The sequence below is a fragment of the Poromitra crassiceps genome (assembly GCF_964638095.1).
Source record: "Poromitra crassiceps genome assembly, chromosome: 2".
NCBI lineage: Eukaryota > Metazoa > Chordata > Actinopteri > Beryciformes > Melamphaidae > Poromitra > Poromitra crassiceps.
The window spans coordinates 73379977-73397476 of record NC_139624.1 but is presented as its reverse complement, the minus strand read 5'-3'; the positions used below and the strand labels follow the sequence as shown (position 1 = coordinate 73397476).

Below are 17500 nucleotides of genomic sequence, written 5' to 3'. Positions count from 1 at the left end.
ACGTTACGCTAGCCTCCTAGCTAACCTTAGGCAACCCTAGTAACGTTGGTGCTATTTTTATTTAGCAAACGCTAACTCTAGTGTGCAGAGTGTTAACAGATATTCAGTTTGCTAAGTACGAACGTTATTTAACGTTACTGCTAATAACGTTACTTAACGTCACTGCTAATAACATAACTTAGCTAGCAGCTAACGGTAATATCTTCAATGCTTGTCTCACTGTGTGTCTCACTCTGTTTTTAGGCCACTCCTTGGTGGAAATACGAGTTCGAGCATTGAAGAGCATCATGTGTAAACTGGACCATTCCCTGATTTCGGTGTCTGACCTGGTCCAAGAGAGGTTGCTGTTTGTGTTTCTCCTGGAATGGTTCAACTTCCCCGAGGTGCCAATGCAGGAGGACGTCCTTGAGTTGCTCAATACTTTATCAAAGGTAACTAGTAGTGACTAGTAGTCAATTAGTCAACTCTACTTGGCCTAGGACAGTGGTTATATAAGAACAGTCTTCAGAAGCTAGTCCTATGGGTGTGTGGCAAATGGAAACGTTTTATTTATGAAGCTAGTAGACTAAGATAAATTAATATACTGGCCTGGATTTTTAGCTTGTTTTCAAGTGGTCAGTTAAAGGTGGAAAAGATCTTGCTCATGCATGCATATATATATATATATATATACTGTATATATTGTAATGATCCGCTCCCGGGACCATTAATGAAGGAGGAGAAGAGGCGAATACTTGGTTTGCAATTCTGTGCGTTTATTCCAAACACCGGGTCACTATCGGCTATGACCCACGCCGGTTACAGGAGACACTCTCCACCAGCTTCCATTCACCCGCACGCTCTCACCAGCCTCCCAAACCCAGCTAGCTCCGCAGCTCCCAACACACACAGCCCTCCCTCAGGCTTCCCACATCAACAACCCTGAGCTGTCGCTCTCCGGTTCAGATCCCCCATCCCCCAGCCAATCACAGGTGAACCCCTATCTTCCACCACACCCACTGGCTGGTCTGCTGCCTTTACGTACCCCCGTAAATCCCCACAGACATGTCAACCCCAGACTAACGTGACAACTAGACAAACCCATGTTTACTGACAAACCCACATCGCTACACAATGTATGGTATGATTAGGCAGGCTTATTCAATATACTGCTGTCTACTTGGTGACTTATATTGATACCCATACTTGTGCTCAGTGCTATTACAATACTACACATATCAACTTTCTATTTTTGATTTTATCATGATTATTTGCCATGTCTGTCATGATTTCTCCAAAGCATCCTAGTGTCGCCCAGATGCTGAGAGATGTTGGTGGAGTGGAGTTCCTCACCCAGCTGTCTCCTAACGTAGAACCCAGGCTCCAAGCTGTCATCGATGGCACCCTGGACCAGCTGTTCCACCTACCAGAGCTACTCCCTAGTCATACAATCGTCTACTCACACAGGCAATGTGTTACAACTCCAACAGGTGTTGCAAAGTCAAATATTTGTCTAGAGTAGTAAATGTCTAGCCTGGGAACCTGACAATTCTGCCAGCTAGCTTATGTTTCATTTGCTGCGGCAGCTGTGTGTCTGGCTGCCCTCCCATAGAGACACATTTCCACCGGCCTAAAAACTGCCGAGCCAATCACAGCCCCCTTATGACATGGCGCTTTGTTGTTTTACTCATCCGATTGGTCAATCATTGTCTGTTATTTCTGTATGTCAAACTGCGGCGAGCAGACCATTGCTAACACTGTTCTGATAGACTCTGGAGGACCACATACCTCCATGATAGTCATATCAATCCATAGAAAGAAGTCTGGTAATAACGGTTGCTTCACATGGGGGTCCTGCATCACCCTGTCAGGTTTTATTTCACTATAGAGACACTGCGGAGCGCATCATCATTCAGAAACCACGCCCAAAATGGGGAAAAACACAAACTCCCGTCCAATCCTGGCATTCTCCTATGTCGCGTGCATGGTCGGGTGTTGCACACAAAGATCATATATACGGTCGGAAGATGAACACTTCAATTTACTACATTGACAGCAACATCCACATTTTTCTTCTCGCCAATTCTCAATGGCTTCCTTGTTTTCCTCGGGAGTACAAAAAAAACTTTAACGCGATTTTTTACATTTGTTGTCTGCGCAGCCCACCACACAACAGCTTTTAGCTATTTTTAATTCAAGGAAAATGATGCTGGTGTATGGGAGTGAATGGAGTGCTTTCCCCCATGATGGGCGTGGCCTATTTCATGCAGTGTCTCTATAATGTCTGGCTCACTGTAACAGCTGATCTCATGGCGGTTGGCAAACCAGCTGATCAGTAATGTTAGTCTGTGTTTACATGTGTTTCAGTCACTGCGCTGCATCACACATTTCATTGCTCTGAATGGTTGAGGCATTTTAGACAGAGTTTTGAAGGCAAGAGTCCACACTCTGCTGCTTTTTTGACAACAGCACTGCCAACATTTTGGCCTGAAAAAAAGCCTCCTTGTGCCAATGGGATAACATCAGAATGTTCCTCAGACCATGAGAGCCAGTCAGAGGATGTCTCTTCCAGGCCGAAATGGTGGATTTGCTGTGTTGTTGCGATGGAATGATGTATTAGTGGTCACTTATCAATGTAAGTTCTTTGTTTTGGACTGCGCCCATTCATAACGCGGCCCCTGGAAATATAAATTGAACTGAGAGATTCCAAAACAATTCACATCGCAAATGCAACACAGTGCAATGTGAATTGGTCTGGCGATGCCAGGCTAGTAAATGTCATCATCTACAATGCATTGATTATGTTCAGAATGTTATGGTGATGGTGGGGCTAGGATGAGTTGTCTTGTCCTACATCACAGACATCATGAACAATTTTGAAGTTTTTGTACAAGTAGGCTGTCTTTGTTCTAGTCCCTCCAGTTGTTCCACCTGAAGAGCATCTTCCTAAAATTGGCTATTTCCATACAAGCATGCCAAGCCATATAGATGTCCCACCTCAGAGGATAGCAGGTACAGTATTTCGAATAGATACGTAGCTGGGGTTTCAGTTTGTATTGGATCCCTGTTATTGGTAAATGCAATGCATCATATTTGTTCCCGTAAACTCATATTAAGCATTGCTTCTCTTATCTGCCTGTGTTTCGTGTGCAGTGCATGAATCTGTGAGATGTCTGAAGTTTTCTGTATTCCCATGGCTGGCTTTGACAACCACAGACAGACACATACTTTCATCCAATGAGAGGTGAGCGGCATCACATTTATCTAGAGTTGCTTGCTTCCTTTTCCCCCAAACTTGTTGAGGTGTCGTTAGTGGTGTTAAATTGCTGTGAATTAAACATATTCATCCACTTCTGCTCCTTTTGAAACAGTTCTCTGAGGAGGAGGAACCCCAATTTAGTCCGGACCACATGTGAACTTCTGCGCGATGTCATTATGCAGGATTTTCCTGCTGAGATCTTCCTGCAAAGGCCCAGTATTGTGCAGGTACTATGACACTACCATGCTCTGAGGAAGGCTTGGGTAGGGTGATGTGGCCAGACTATCCTATCACATTATCTTTCTTTATTTTGAACAATATTTGGTGGTATTTAACAGTATTTGTTTTCCCCAACCAGGGTGCAAAATTAACTTTTTTTGTCGACAGGCCAAATAGCTAGTGAATGTTAAAATTTTACCAGCTACTCACTTTTTTGGCTGGTGAATGAAGCAAATCTACCAGCCACTTGCATATTTTACCAGGCTTTGGCTTGTGCTAATTTTGTTCCCCCGTTCCCCCACATATTACAATTTAATAGTCTATGACTGTAGGATGCCAACTGACTGGATGTCTTCCATTTAGATTATGTATTCGTAATAATTTTCTTGAAAGACCCGTGCCACTGTGAAATAGATCTGCCAAAAAATACAGACAGACATATGCCCACACACACATACGTACACAAGGAGGAACAAAAACATTGATGGTGGTATTGTAAAAATGTATTCCTGTGTGAGCCAAAGTGCCAATGTCAGGCAGAATGGGTGGTGTAGGGGTTACATGTCCCATTATTGGAAATCCCAGGTTTGATCCCACTCTGTGGCAGGTTGTGTGTCTACGCATATGACTGCCATCTCTGTACCATATCTTAAGGGCTTTCTCTGTATTTTCTAATGATAACTGTGAGATTATAAAACTTGCGAACTTCGTCATGAAGATAAAAAAAAAAAATCTTGTTCAGTTTAGCACCTTGAACCGGGACTACATAATATTGCCAAAAGCATAATGGGACTACATAATGGTTGCCAATAGCATAATTTTCCACTATAGCGATTGCATGATCTGTGACACTCTTAAAACCTGGTCACGCTAATTCCTCCTAGACCACCTGCAACCATATAAGCCTAAACAATATATATATATAATAATAATGTATTATATATATGATGTATACTATATATAAGTATATATATGTGTATGTATGTGTGTATATATATAGGTCTCGTGACGATGACATTTCTGTTGTCCACCGGTTCCCAACCAACTGTAGTCCAAGCTACTTGGCATTCTTATGTATACACATATTAGATGAGTTTTATTGGCTAGAGCAGGGCTGCCTCATCTTTTCACACTTCAGATCTACTTTGAGCCTAGATCTGCCTGCCCTTCATTTCATCGGTGTAGATAGACGGCACTTTGCCCTGATGAGCCACTGTGAACATGAATATTGAGTGAACAGAGCGGTGTTCACTGTGTTACATCAGTCTCAGGGCAGTATTAGCATACTGTCACTGAGTAGTCTCATCATCCAAAAAGAAAGCATCATGGGAATAGGAAGTCTTCTCTCCTTCTGGCTTTACTTGGCCCCTCCCTTGAGTTGCTAAAGCTATTTAACAAAATTAAAAGACCCGGCTTTAGAGGCATGACATCATTAGCTACAGAGGGCAGGGAATTTGTACTTGAAACAAATTGCTGCTCCAATAATTCAATTCCAGTGGCCCTTAGCTCACTAATTTTCTATCACTGTCTGAGTTCCCAGACCTTCTTTTTAAACAATCATGTTGCCTTTTCTCTCCTAGCTCAGGCTCTTCTTTGTCCTTTGTAAACAATCAGTTTTAGGAGAGCCAAAAGACAACCTGTAATAAAGACACAATTACAATGTTGTGCTACCTGTTTGTTACTGAGGAACAGCTCACCCTAAACTCCAAAATACATATATTCCCTCTCGCCTGTAGTGCTATTTATCCATCTATATCGTTTTGTGTTAGTTGCCTGAGTTTTGGAGATATCGGCAGCAGAGTTTCTGCCTTCTCTCCAATACAATGGAACTGGATCGCACTCGGCTTGTGGTGCTCAAAGTGCCAAAGAAATACATTTGAAAAACTCAACAGCAATGTCTCTTTCCAGAAATCATGACCCAGTTACTCAAGATAATCCACAGACCTTCTTATGAGCAGTTTCATGGAGGAACTATTTTCTTTTGACCGAACTACACCCGCTAGCTGCTAGCCAGTTCCTACATGAGACTGCAAAAGAAAATAGTTCCTACATGAAACTGCTCACAACAAAGTCTGTGCATTATCTTGAGTAACCGGGTCATGATTTCTGGAAAGAGACAATGCTGTTGAGTTTTTCCAAATCTTTTTTTTGGGTGCTTCGAGCACCACAAGCCGAGTGCCATCCAGTTCCATTGTATTGGAGAAAAGGCAGACATCTCTGCGGCCGATATCTCCAAAACTCAGGCAACTATCCCAAACGATATAGATGGATAAATAGCACTACAGGTGAAAGGAAAAATATGTATTTTGGATTTTAGGGTGAGATGTCCCTTTAATGTTTTATCTCTAGAAGCTAATTGTATTACTCTTTCATAACTCGGAACCTCCGGAACGATGATGTCACTGCTCTGATCTCCCTCTCTGTTGTCAGAACCTTCTGTCCCTACTGAGGCTGAGTTCAGGTGAAGGTGAGGCAAGCTACCTCCAGTTGCAGGCTCTTGCCTGCCTCCGGCAGCTTTGTGTGGGACTGAGGAGCAGACTACGCTTTCATCAAGACCCCAGTTTCTACTCTGCAAAGCAAGGTGCCACACTGCTTATCAGTTACCCTCAAGTGAAGAAATCCACTTTTTTTTGTTTTTAACACCTTAAGTGCCATAGCCGAAATAATTCGTCTTACATAATCCAACGCTTAAGTGCCAGAGCCGAGTTTACTCGTCTTACATAAACATTTTTTTTTTTTTGACGCTGGGACATCAATCAACAACTTTTACATCTTCGAGATCACTATTGGAGCAAGATAATGTGTATAATCTATTTTACCGACCCACTAAGTGTTGACAGTGCTCCCCCAGACGACCGAAATCAAAGAAAAAACTGCCGCGGGACCAAGCCGTTCAAGGAAATGCCGTGGCGATTTTACAGTAATCCACTTGTCTTGCCTGAGAGCGGCCGCGCACCGGCAGCAGCACACAGAGAGCGGAGAGCGATTTGCAAAATAGATCATAGGTGAAACACACTTTGAAACACCTCAGAAAGGCCATAATCAACATCTGCCCATCGCCCACGCATTCCCCAGCCCATCTTGACTCGCACAAGGAGCGTCCGCACGCAGGCAAGCAGGCAGGCAGGCACACAGGCAGGCAGCAGCAAAAGCGCTTCTGACACGCCCGCTGTACAGCCAGGAGGAAGGAGGAGAAGACACACGGAGGGAGGAGTTTGAATGAGAGGGGTGTTTCCTGTTGTTATGGAGGAAATTACTGTTCAAAACTATTGTTTAGAATGTCTGACGGTCTTACTGATGCCAAAAATGAATGGTTAAAGTGACTGTTTCACAAAAAGCCATTTATCTCTGAATAAATTTCCAGACGCTGAAACCATGCTGTACTCAACGGCTAATATCTACATAACTACTAACTCTGCAAACTAACTCTTTTAGACAGAGAAAGCACACATTCTATTAGTTATTTTTAGATGATTGGTGTTCATGAATTCTTAACAGAAAAGAATCCTCGGCTGTTGCTAAAATGAGCCAGAATCGTCAAAAACACCCCTGGCACAACTTACCTACAGGAATGAAAACATGGCTGGCATTCAATGTGTTAAATGCTGAAATGAGGCTTTGCAAATAGTATCAAATTGCCTTTGCATGCTTACTCTATTGACATTAGAAGTTATTTCCATCATTATTTTAAAGTCGAGCTGAACCCAAAAATTACTTTTCTTTTCTCTTAGTTCAAATACCTGGGTATGCAGAGCACCTATTTAATAATGTATGCCAAAGAAATCACAAAAATCTAATTTCTTTAGTTTTTCACACTTTTTCACATCAAAAGTTCATTTTTCAAGATTTCATTCATAACAGTAATCTACAGTTTGCTGACGTCACCTAGTACTATCACATTTCTACCCCATTTCAACCAATCATATTACGACATGGTAGCTGTCAATCAAATCTTCATTTCAGGATAATTTTCTCTTCCAAATGAAAGAGAAAATGGCGCCTAGTGCCTGTCATCTGGCAGAATTCCTATCCCATAAACTAACTACTAACTTGGCCAATTGTATGAAACATGAACAAAAAACAAAAACGGTAATGTTTAAGAATGCAAAGAAATGTAACTGGCTCGTTAAAACTCGCATTCCAGGAATATTGTATTTACTGCAATAGCGATAATGGCGCGTCTGAGAGCCTGGTTGTCAGGGGGTCTACCCTCGGAGATTCCAGGCGGGCGGGCAGCACCCATGCATCGGATTGTCTGCTGCGTCGTTCCGCACAGAATCACCCGGCTGCCTGGTACTCGGCGGATCCCACTCGCGTAGCACGACAACGCACTGAATCCCACTCGATTTGGTGGTGGAACACGCCAGGATTGGCCAATGCCAAAGCCAGTCCCCAGAATTGTCAAATCAAATCATCGACACCCTATTATGGTCCGCCTCTCAACCCTGTCATCTTAGACAAGATTTGTTTTCAGTCTCCGACGCTCGCGCTCTTGCATTCCGTTCCGGTTCACTTCGACTTTAAGCTAATTTACATTTAATCTCTGATTGTATTAATTTGCAGCACTATTTTTTTTTAATTATGTTTTTTTGTGTGCCTGTTAAATTCTTAGATGGCCTGAAATAATGCAAAAATATTTTGTGGGTTTCACTTGCGAGCTCCAACAGTGACTTTTCTTTGCCCTTTGGAAGAGTATAGCCTTTCTCTCTGATGGATTTGGTGTGTCCTCAGAGAGCCTTTAAATACATGCCCCTCTGTGAAACCTGTCCGGCTGTGCTGTTAGCTGTGTTAGCAGTCACCTTAGTTCTGCTTTCACACAGTCTCCAGCGCTCTGCATGCCCCCCCCCCCTCCATTCATAGTCAATGGGGGTAGTGGGTGCAGCATGCGGCTGCGTGGAAAAAGTGCAGTGGTCGTCGTACGGCGAGAAAGTGCTGCGCGATCCTGCTTTGTGGGGATGCAACCTGACAAAGTGCTGCGCGATCCTGCTTTGTGGGGATGCAACCTGACGTCACGCTGCGAGCTGGCCAATCACGTAGACGCGCATACACACACACACACACACACACACACACACACACACAGCTCTGCTCTGTTTCACTATCTTGTCTCTTCTTTTTTCTTTTCTTCTCGTCACTCTCTCTTCTCATTTTCAACAACACGGCTGAAAGCTATCAGGAGGGAGGAAACGGTAAAATAGCAGATATCTCAAGCTGCAGCTGCTGCTGCACTACACGCAGTGGCCACTGCGTCTCGCTGGAATCCGTCTGAATGTACCCCTTACACTCAAATGCTAGTATAAGTCTAGCTTAAAGGAAAGTTAAACCGGGTTGTGATTTTATTCATGGCTTACCTTTTTCCTCTAATTAAAAAAGATTAAACAAATCATCAGCCATATTGCTATCTAAATCTAATGATTAATTTATTGTGATGACACAATGGTAACGACACTGCTTTATTTAATATTCTCTCTGCTTTATTCTCCAGAGACTCATGTTGCAAATTATGTGCAAGATCTATTTTCATTTCAAATCCATTTGACTAAAGTTGGCAACATCTCTGATTTAAAAAAAAAAAAAGCTGAAAGGGTAGCACATCTCAGTTTTCAAAGTCAAGGAGGACAAAATACTCACATTTCACTTGATTTATTGGCTCACATCACAAAAAAACAAAACGCTTACGCGTTTCGGCAAAGAGCCTTCTTCAGAGCGTTTCAATAGTACAGATTCAGTTTGTTAATATAACAAGGGAGAGATTAGATTACACACAGCTGGAAGTTGGACCCAATTATTTAGGAGCCAATCAGCTTCATCCATGGATCTAGGTATAGGGAGGACAAATCACAGCATGAAGCATCACAGAAGCATCACAGAACATCATTATACTCTGGATGAAGAAAGAAACTAAACACACAAACTAAACTGTTTTAACCCAAAAAGCATTTTAAGCTGTAGTCATCATTGAGTCCGTTTGGTGTCATAGTATTGAGTGTGTCTATCCAGAACATTTCTCTGTGGGCCAGTTTTTCTCTCTGATTTGTTTGTTTGTTGTTGTAGACCCAGTGTCCCAGAACTCGTCCTTGTCGTACTCCCAGGAGGTGCGTGGGACCCAGCGCTCCCAGGCCTCATCCCCAGGGGCAGAGTGCTCTCCCCGGCCCTCTGTGGTGGGCCGGAGAGCCGGCCAAAGAGCCAGGGGAGATGGCCAGGATGGAGACGCAGCTTCCAACAGGTAAGTCCATACAGGGGCAACTGTGAATTTAAATGTAATCATCATGCATATATGTGCGTGTTGTATTCTCATCTTATACAGGTCTAGGGATGTGAACAAGTCCATTTTCTCATGGTGAACTGTTCAGTGTGTGGTCAAAAAGAATATTCAAATATTCTGTGCTCAATTCAAGGCTCAAACAGATTATGTATGAAAAGAATTACATCAGTTCCTTTTCTGGTCTCTATGGTACCGATACTTTGCATATATTTAACAATCGTGTTGGCAATGAGGGCAGAGATTCTTCGTTTGGCTTCTGTCGGACTCAGTGGTTAGTACTGTTGCCTCACAGCAAGAAGGTCCCGGGTTCGAACCCGGTTCCTCCCAGGTCCTTTCTGTGTGGAGTTTGCTTGTTCTGCCCGTGTTTGTGTGGGTTTTCTCCAGGTGCTCTGGTTTCCTCCCACCACCATCAAAGACATGTATGTTAGGTTTCATACTCCTGTCAGGGCTCCTGACCAAGGCAATGGCAAAAGAAGTGGAGTAGGTCCCCGGGCGCTGCACTGCGGCTGCCCACTGCTCCTAGTTCTAGGAAGGTTCCTAGTAGAGGATGGGTCAAATGCAGAGGATGAATTTCCCCATGGGGATAAATAAAGCTTAACTTAACTTGACTGTCACACTTCTGAGGATTATGCACAAATGTTATGCTAGTTCTTCTTCTTTCTTCTGTAGAAATCATTTTTTGAGATGATTCGGCATTGTTGATGTGTGGCCATGGTACGGCAAATCTGTTCCGTACATTAGGTTGCATCAAAATACACATTTTCAGAATATTGATCTTTTCTGGGTGCTAAAAGTGTTACCAACCATGGAAAAACAACACATGCAAAATATTTTTGCAATACGTGGTGATCTAGGGGTATAACGGCACATCAGCTTTTTCGGCAACAGGGGGTAACTGGCCTCATTGGGGAGCCATGATCAATTGGTTCATTTTATGCCATTCTCTGGTTCCATCACTTTGGGCTTAGGTTTCAATGTTTGGTTTAAAAAAGAAGCAGCAAGCCATGTGGCAAAGAATTCACCTTCACAATTGTATCATCTTCCAAAAAATTATCTCTGCTAAATTAATCATTCCCACAAGAATGTTCTAAACTTCAACTTTCTCTGCTTTGGGCGCCTAGCTGGGGGGGGGGGGGGGGGTTTGAAGACTGGCACCATAGCCTTCATTCCATCCAACATCCTCAGCCGGCCGAGTCTTGTGTCACTGGCTACATGGTTGAAGATAACACCAATGCAGCAGGCTGCCTTCACGCGCGGCCTGATCGAGGAGTCAGGTGGTAATTCGGCAAAGGTCTCTACATCCTACGCGACAGCAGACCGAGCACGCCGCCACGTGCTGGAGGCAATCTGAGGAACGGCACGGGCAGTGGACACCACACACCCTACACTGGGAGAGTAACGCCAATGCTCAACAATGTACGCCAGTTAGAGGAGCGTCTGACAGTGGTGGTCGGAGATGCGGAGCGGCTCAAACTGCTCGGTGTGCCAGCATTCATGAAGGGGACAGACGACGCATGTGGAACGATCATCGCCCGGCTGACGTGCAAGCTGCTGCAGGAGTGGTGCTGCGCTGACCAGGTTGTCAACATCGCATTTGACACCACCGCATCAAACACTGGCCATCTCACAGCAGCCTGCATCGCCATTCAGCTCTCAATGGGTCGACCACTGCTCTGGTCTGGTTGTTGGCACCACATCGGCGAGGTGCTCCTCAGCCACATTTTCACTGACGTCACGCTAGCCAGAGGTTACATTGTTTACACGTCTGCGGGATAACTGGAACCTGGTGCCTCACAAGGACAGCGACCCATTGTCCCGCTTAGGGATGTCAACGGTTAACCGTTAATCGATTAACCGTCGCTAACGTCGTTGTTCGGTTATTGCTGTCGGTCTATCAATTAATATTAAAAAAAAAAAAAAAAAAAAAAAATTTTTTTTTTTTTTTTTGGTCTATTTACTCAATGAGCTCATGCCCAAACAAGGCGTGTCTATTTAGATGCTGAAATGTTAATGCTTTTTGTGTTAGAAATTCTAACACAAAAAGAATTTGTGTTGAAATGTTGATGCTTTTTGTTAATGCTTGTTAATGCTTTTTGTGTTAGAAATTCTAACACAAAAAGCATTAACATTTCAGCATCTAAATAGACACGCCTTGTTTGGGCATGAGTTCATTGAGTAAATAGACAAAAAAAAAAAAAAAAAAAAAAAAAAAAAAAAAAATTTAATATTAAAAAATTATGAATTAACCGATAGGTTAATCGATTATTAGCGTCGGTTAATCGAAAGTGAAATTAACCGAAAATTGACATCCCTAGTCCCGCTACATTCCAGATGACGCTGAACCACTGTTCCTGGTCAAGTTGCGTGGTGAATTAATTGAGTGTGCTGCAGGAGTGCTTGACTACAAGCGAGGTGACTACCATGAGTTGGTGCAGCTGTGTCGTGTGTAGCTGGGTGCAGACGGTCCAGCGCACACTCCAGTTACCTTCCAACGGCCGGGAGCACTGCACAAGGCGCGATGGATGGCCAAGCTGCTCTACACACTCAAACTGGCCTTGATGGAGCAGCACATTGCATTGCTTCCTCAGGGCATCATCACCACGCGGCAGCAGGTGCTGAAGATTCGGGCGTTTGCCAACTTTATCACGCACATCTACGCAACGTGGTGGCTGACCTGCGACACGGCCGTAGATGCAGCATGGAATGATCTCGCACTCTACCTCCACCTGTATGCTTACAAGTCTGTTGACGAGGGCATCGCAGCATCAGCAATTAAGGCGCTGGAGCGGCACCTATGGTACCTGACAGGCGAGATGCTGCCCCTGGCACTCTTCAGCACCAAGGTGCCAGTTGGCGAGCGGTGCACACTTGCAAATGCCATCTTAGAGCACAAGCCGGCTCATGTCCCAATGCGAGCCCCACAGCTCCGCTTTGCCACTGGTTTCGGCAAGCCGAAGTTCCCAACCCTCTCGCCGACCACCAGCTTGGCCGAACAGCCCCAGACAGTTTGATATATTGAGATTTCATTTTTGCATTGCAATTTGATGCACCCTACCGTACATTGAACAAGATTGTCTTTTATTCTCTCTGGAAATTTGATGACTTTAGATGATGACTTTGCAGTTGCCTTAATTTCTTTGCACATGACCCCAACAGTGGCAGCTCTCATAGAGGAGGAGCAGTTGTCCAGGCCGCCAGGCAGAGGCCCGAGTCACCTGCAGCAGATATGGCGAACTTGGAGCTGCCCGACCTGGGCGTAGAAGATGTCCTGGAGCTGCAGTTACAGCAGCTCACCTTGGCTCAGTTCACTATTGCTACCATGGAGCACGCCATACCGCTGCTTAAGACAGGTAGGAATTGTTGTTGTCTTTTTGATTAGCAAAGAGGGGAGGCGTAGAGAAAATTAATTTTTTTAAAGCAGTTAACACCATCTGTTTATCTTGCTCCTTTATCTCATCCCTTGAGATTGACTATAGGTGAAATATTGCAAATACCCCCCTCCCTTATTCCATTTACACTGATTGTCAAAGTATTCCACTGCTTGCTATTTGGTCTTGTTATATGGTAAAAGCCCTCTTTGCTCTTGCCCCTGTTTCTCTCTCTTCCCCCCCAGAGGGGTTGCATGTGTCGCGGCGCGTTCTGGAGCTGCTGTGCGACGTGGTCCTCCTGCTCGGGGACAGCGTGTGTGAGCTGGTCTGGGACGATCACAGCCTGGTGGGGACGGAGCTGGCAAGTCCAAAACGCAACTCGTCGTGACAGCGTCTTATGTAGATGAATGGATACACTTGAGTGGAAAGGGGGGATCTGTACTATGTGGGTTGTGGCCACCAGACAATTTGCACCAGACACACAACAGGCATACGCTGCTCAGCTGTCAAGGAGAACTGTGGAGCTTGTGACGGAACTGAATAAATGAGATCAGGTTACAAAGGCTGGGTACAAAGAGCCTCGCACACATACATGCACACCTCTTGTCTGCACCCCTGGGTCTATCCATGCACGGAATTGTTGAGTTAGTAAATGTCTTCATTTATTATGTGTATAAATTCCACACACTGGATTGTATTAAAGTAAACTGGTGCGATTTTATTTTATTTATTTATTTTACCATGAAGAATGATTTGTTATCCACCCTGACTGTTTAAAGAGTACCGGTATGTTGTTCCTCGACGGTGGGGGGGGGGGGGGGGACTTATACACTTGTCACGCCCAGGCCCCTCTAGCCCTCTGCTGTTTAATACATGCCCAGAGCCTTGCAGGCTGAGAACTGTTTTGTCATCTTTATGTGGAGAGCAGCTATTGTGTGTGCCAGACCTCTAGGTTTTTTTCCCTATGGGAACAGACCAAACTGTCCTTACTACTAGCGAGCCATGCATAGGGCATTTACTGCCCCCTGCTGGTGTTTCCAGCCTATTGTTCAAATTTCCGCTGCAATTATAACAAAGTGCCTGAGAATAGATTGTTCCAATTTATTCATACGGAGATAGGGCGGATCTGTATCTCGTCCCAAAATAACCCTTAAATCTGATTACATTCAATTCCTAACCCCTGGAACGAACCATTTTCTCTTGGCTCCCAGCCAGTCATAGTAACTGAGTGTGGGTGTGGGTTGGTGGGTGGTTGGGGGTATTTGTGCATATGTTTACATTTGATATCTGTGTGTGTGTTGTAGAAGGAGAAGCTGCAAGCCTGTATGGAAGTATTGGGGGACATCCTGAGCTACCATCAGAGCTATTCAGCAGACATTCCCCACAGTTCTCTGGTCCACCACAGAATGGCCTACACAGGAACTGCCATATTCACCATTAGACTGCTCCAGACCATCCTCCCCCCCGAGAAGGTGTGTGTGGGCGTGTTTACTTATTTTTTTTGTTCTTCCTATTTTCTCCCCAGTTGTACTTGGCCAATTCCCCCTGTTGTCCCGGTCGTTGCTCCACCCCCTCTGCAAATCTGTGGAGAGTTGTAGACTAGCACATGCTAGTCCAGGGCACCCGGACAGGTGCCCTGCCCGACCAGAGGAGGCGCTAGTGCAGCGTCCAGGACTCATACCCCACCGGCTTCCCACCCGCAGACACGTCTGATTGAGTCTGTAGGAGCATCTGACCATGCCAGAAGTACCACTACCAGGAATTGAACCCGGGTCTCTGTGGTGGTTAGCGAGTACCTCTACACTACCCAGACACCCTACGCTTTGGGTCAACCAAATTACATCACTTGTTTCTTAATCTGTTAAGATTTTCAGCAATTTCAGCTGTTTCTTAACATTTCTTAATCTTACCTCAGGCCAGTGACAATCTCCCAGAGAGCACGGCCACAGCCATTTTCCACCTGTGCCTGGACACGGCCTTGGGGACTGCATTGCCCAGCATGCAAGAGTCAGCAGTGGCGTACCTGGAGCAGGTGAACTCAGACAGCCACGACCTCTATAGGAGAGTGATCCGCGCCGCCCTCTGGATGGAATCCACCTGCAACTTCCTCAAGGAAGCCAAGGCTGATGTACGAGCTGAAACTCACTCAGTCATCATGGTGCAGTGTGATGGTTGAACAAGCACTTCTGCTGCATCTTTTCAGAAATTTGAATGTCACTACAGCAGGAGTGAACTTGCGTCACTCCAGTTACAGCAAAGTCTTGTCTAATCTGTAGGCCATTCGTTTCTTCACGCGTTTCTTCTTCCAGGGCGAAAAGAACTGGCTGGAGTTACTGGAACTGGCAGACCAAGCCATAGACGGCCTTCCCTATCACCAGCACTTACCCATTGTCAAGGAATGCATTCACATCTGCTCTTACCTGTAAGATCATAATGATACAGTTCCTTGCATTGACAATCACTAGCCTGCTGTCCATTTCACTCCTGGTGCATTTCATTCAATAGTAAATATGTTCATGTTCTTTTTTCCCCTCACGTCATTAGATGGACGTTTGATCAGCCCAGTCCACTCCTCCAGACGGAGAGCCAGAAAGTTCTCCTCAAGCTGCTGTCCCATCCCTTACTGCCTGTCAAGACGGAGACCTACACCTGCATTTTAAACCTGGTCAAGGTCAGAGCAAGCCATCATCTTGGGGCTGCGTAGCTCAGGAGGTAGAGCTGTTGCTTGGGAATCGGAAAGGTTCGAGGCTGGCTCCTCCTCCCGGTAGTGTCTCGAAGTGTCCTTGAGCAAGACACTGAACGCCTAACTGCTCCCGACGAGCAGTTGGCACCTTGCATGGCTGCAGACGCCGTCGGTGTGATGGGAGTGTGAGGTATTCATGTAAAAATGCTTTGGGTAGTCGATAGACTATATAAAATGCGCTCTATAAATACAGACAGACAGTCCATTTACCATTTTACCATTTAAATGTTGGTGCAGGTTCATGGCTGTTTTTGGGGGATATACTAAATCAGTGATACCGTACTCAACTGGCGGCCCGCGATGGAATTGCAATTTTTTTTTTTTTTTTTTTTTTACAGTGCACCTGAACGCAACATGCAAGATACCCGCTGAATAAGTGTCCAAATGTTCATGTAATTCTGGCCAATACTCACACTTCTGTTATAGCATTTCAGTCTGGAATATGGAATATCTTTCAATAATCTATGATTTAGCTGCTAAATTGTCAAATACCGCCGTCTGCTCGCTACCCAGGCACTTATGTATGTACTTAACCTAAGTAACTATCCGGTGTGCACAACATTGTCAGACTAAACTCCGTCTGACATCTACAATCCGCTACAGAAAAATGTATATTGATTGTTTATTTAAATGATCTAACATAACCATACTATGGGTTTGTTTGTTGGGGCACTCATAATGTGAATACTTAGGTTAGGATAAAGATGAGTGAATCACATATTATTTGGTAGGGGATAAGGCAGCTGCCTGACATTTGAAAATGATTTTGAGTTCCCCAGTCACTGTCTACAACAACAGGGCTCCTCAACCTTTTTTAGGATGGGAGCTACTTACAAAAAAGAACTTCTTCTTTTCCCCTTGATTTTTTTTTTGCCAAGTACATATTTAGCACATTTGATCATTAAATAGCTCTATCTGATAGAGTACTGGAGATAGTTAGCTATACATGAGTGGGATTTACTTTATGCATAAAAAAGACTTCTGTGGCGAGCTACTTATTTGATGGCCACCCCTGATTGTTGGACACCCCTGGTCTACTCTACAGTATACAGCTACAGTCAAAGAGACGAGGCACACAGTGACCTAGAATCTGTAGGCTCTTTCACACACAGATCGCGCAAAAATTGCCGTTTAGGAGTCCCGTAAAGCCAGCCGCCTCGCCACAGAAATTGCTTTCACACAGAGCCAAGCAGCACGGCCAGATTATCGTGCTGCTGTGTACTTTCAGGTGAAATCCCCTGCTCCCGGATTGAAAGGCGAGCGGAGGGATTTCCTGCTCCTCCTAGCCCAAATGAATATTTTCATAGGTTAGTGTAGCCTAGGCTACTGTATGATGAACAAATTCATTCAACAAGACTTCCCTCCTAGTCCGTTTTGTGTGATTGCTGAAGCGAGAGATTGGGGTTAATTTAGGATCATGTGCTTCAGTGTGATTACATCATATTATTCATGACCTATGACACTCCCAGGACTCCCTTGGCATCCAGAAGGTGTCCCGGGTGGCATCCGCAGCCTGCAGTGGAGTCCACTTCCTGCTCCACCACAGGGTGCTCTATGAAATCAGTGCCTTTGGCCTCCAGGATTCGGCAGAGAAGGTGGGCTACCAAAGTGTGTTTATGTTCTTGTTCCTCTTATCTTTGTGGGAACCCTGACTTTTAGACCGTATA

At 44.7% G+C, this 17500-nt stretch overlaps 1 protein-coding gene across 1 annotated transcript in view; it reads left to right on the top strand.

Annotated features, from left to right (window-relative positions):
* The window catches only part of rttn (rotatin), a 65270-nt gene that overhangs the window by 59 nt on the left and 47711 nt on the right, over positions 1-17500 (top strand). Inside the window, exons 2-15 of the mRNA XM_083650655.1 lie at positions 244-431; positions 1280-1469; positions 2893-2991; positions 3133-3223; positions 3351-3465; positions 5888-6038; positions 9512-9683; positions 12879-13072; positions 13336-13451; positions 14395-14562; positions 15006-15218; positions 15400-15512; positions 15635-15761; positions 17303-17428. Coding sequence (XP_083506781.1) covers positions 244-431; positions 1280-1469; positions 2893-2991; positions 3133-3223; positions 3351-3465; positions 5888-6038; positions 9512-9683; positions 12879-13072; positions 13336-13451; positions 14395-14562; positions 15006-15218; positions 15400-15512; positions 15635-15761; positions 17303-17428 — 2063 coding nt within the window. The remainder of the gene's footprint in view (positions 1-243; positions 432-1279; positions 1470-2892; positions 2992-3132; positions 3224-3350; positions 3466-5887; positions 6039-9511; positions 9684-12878; positions 13073-13335; positions 13452-14394; positions 14563-15005; positions 15219-15399; positions 15513-15634; positions 15762-17302; positions 17429-17500) is intronic.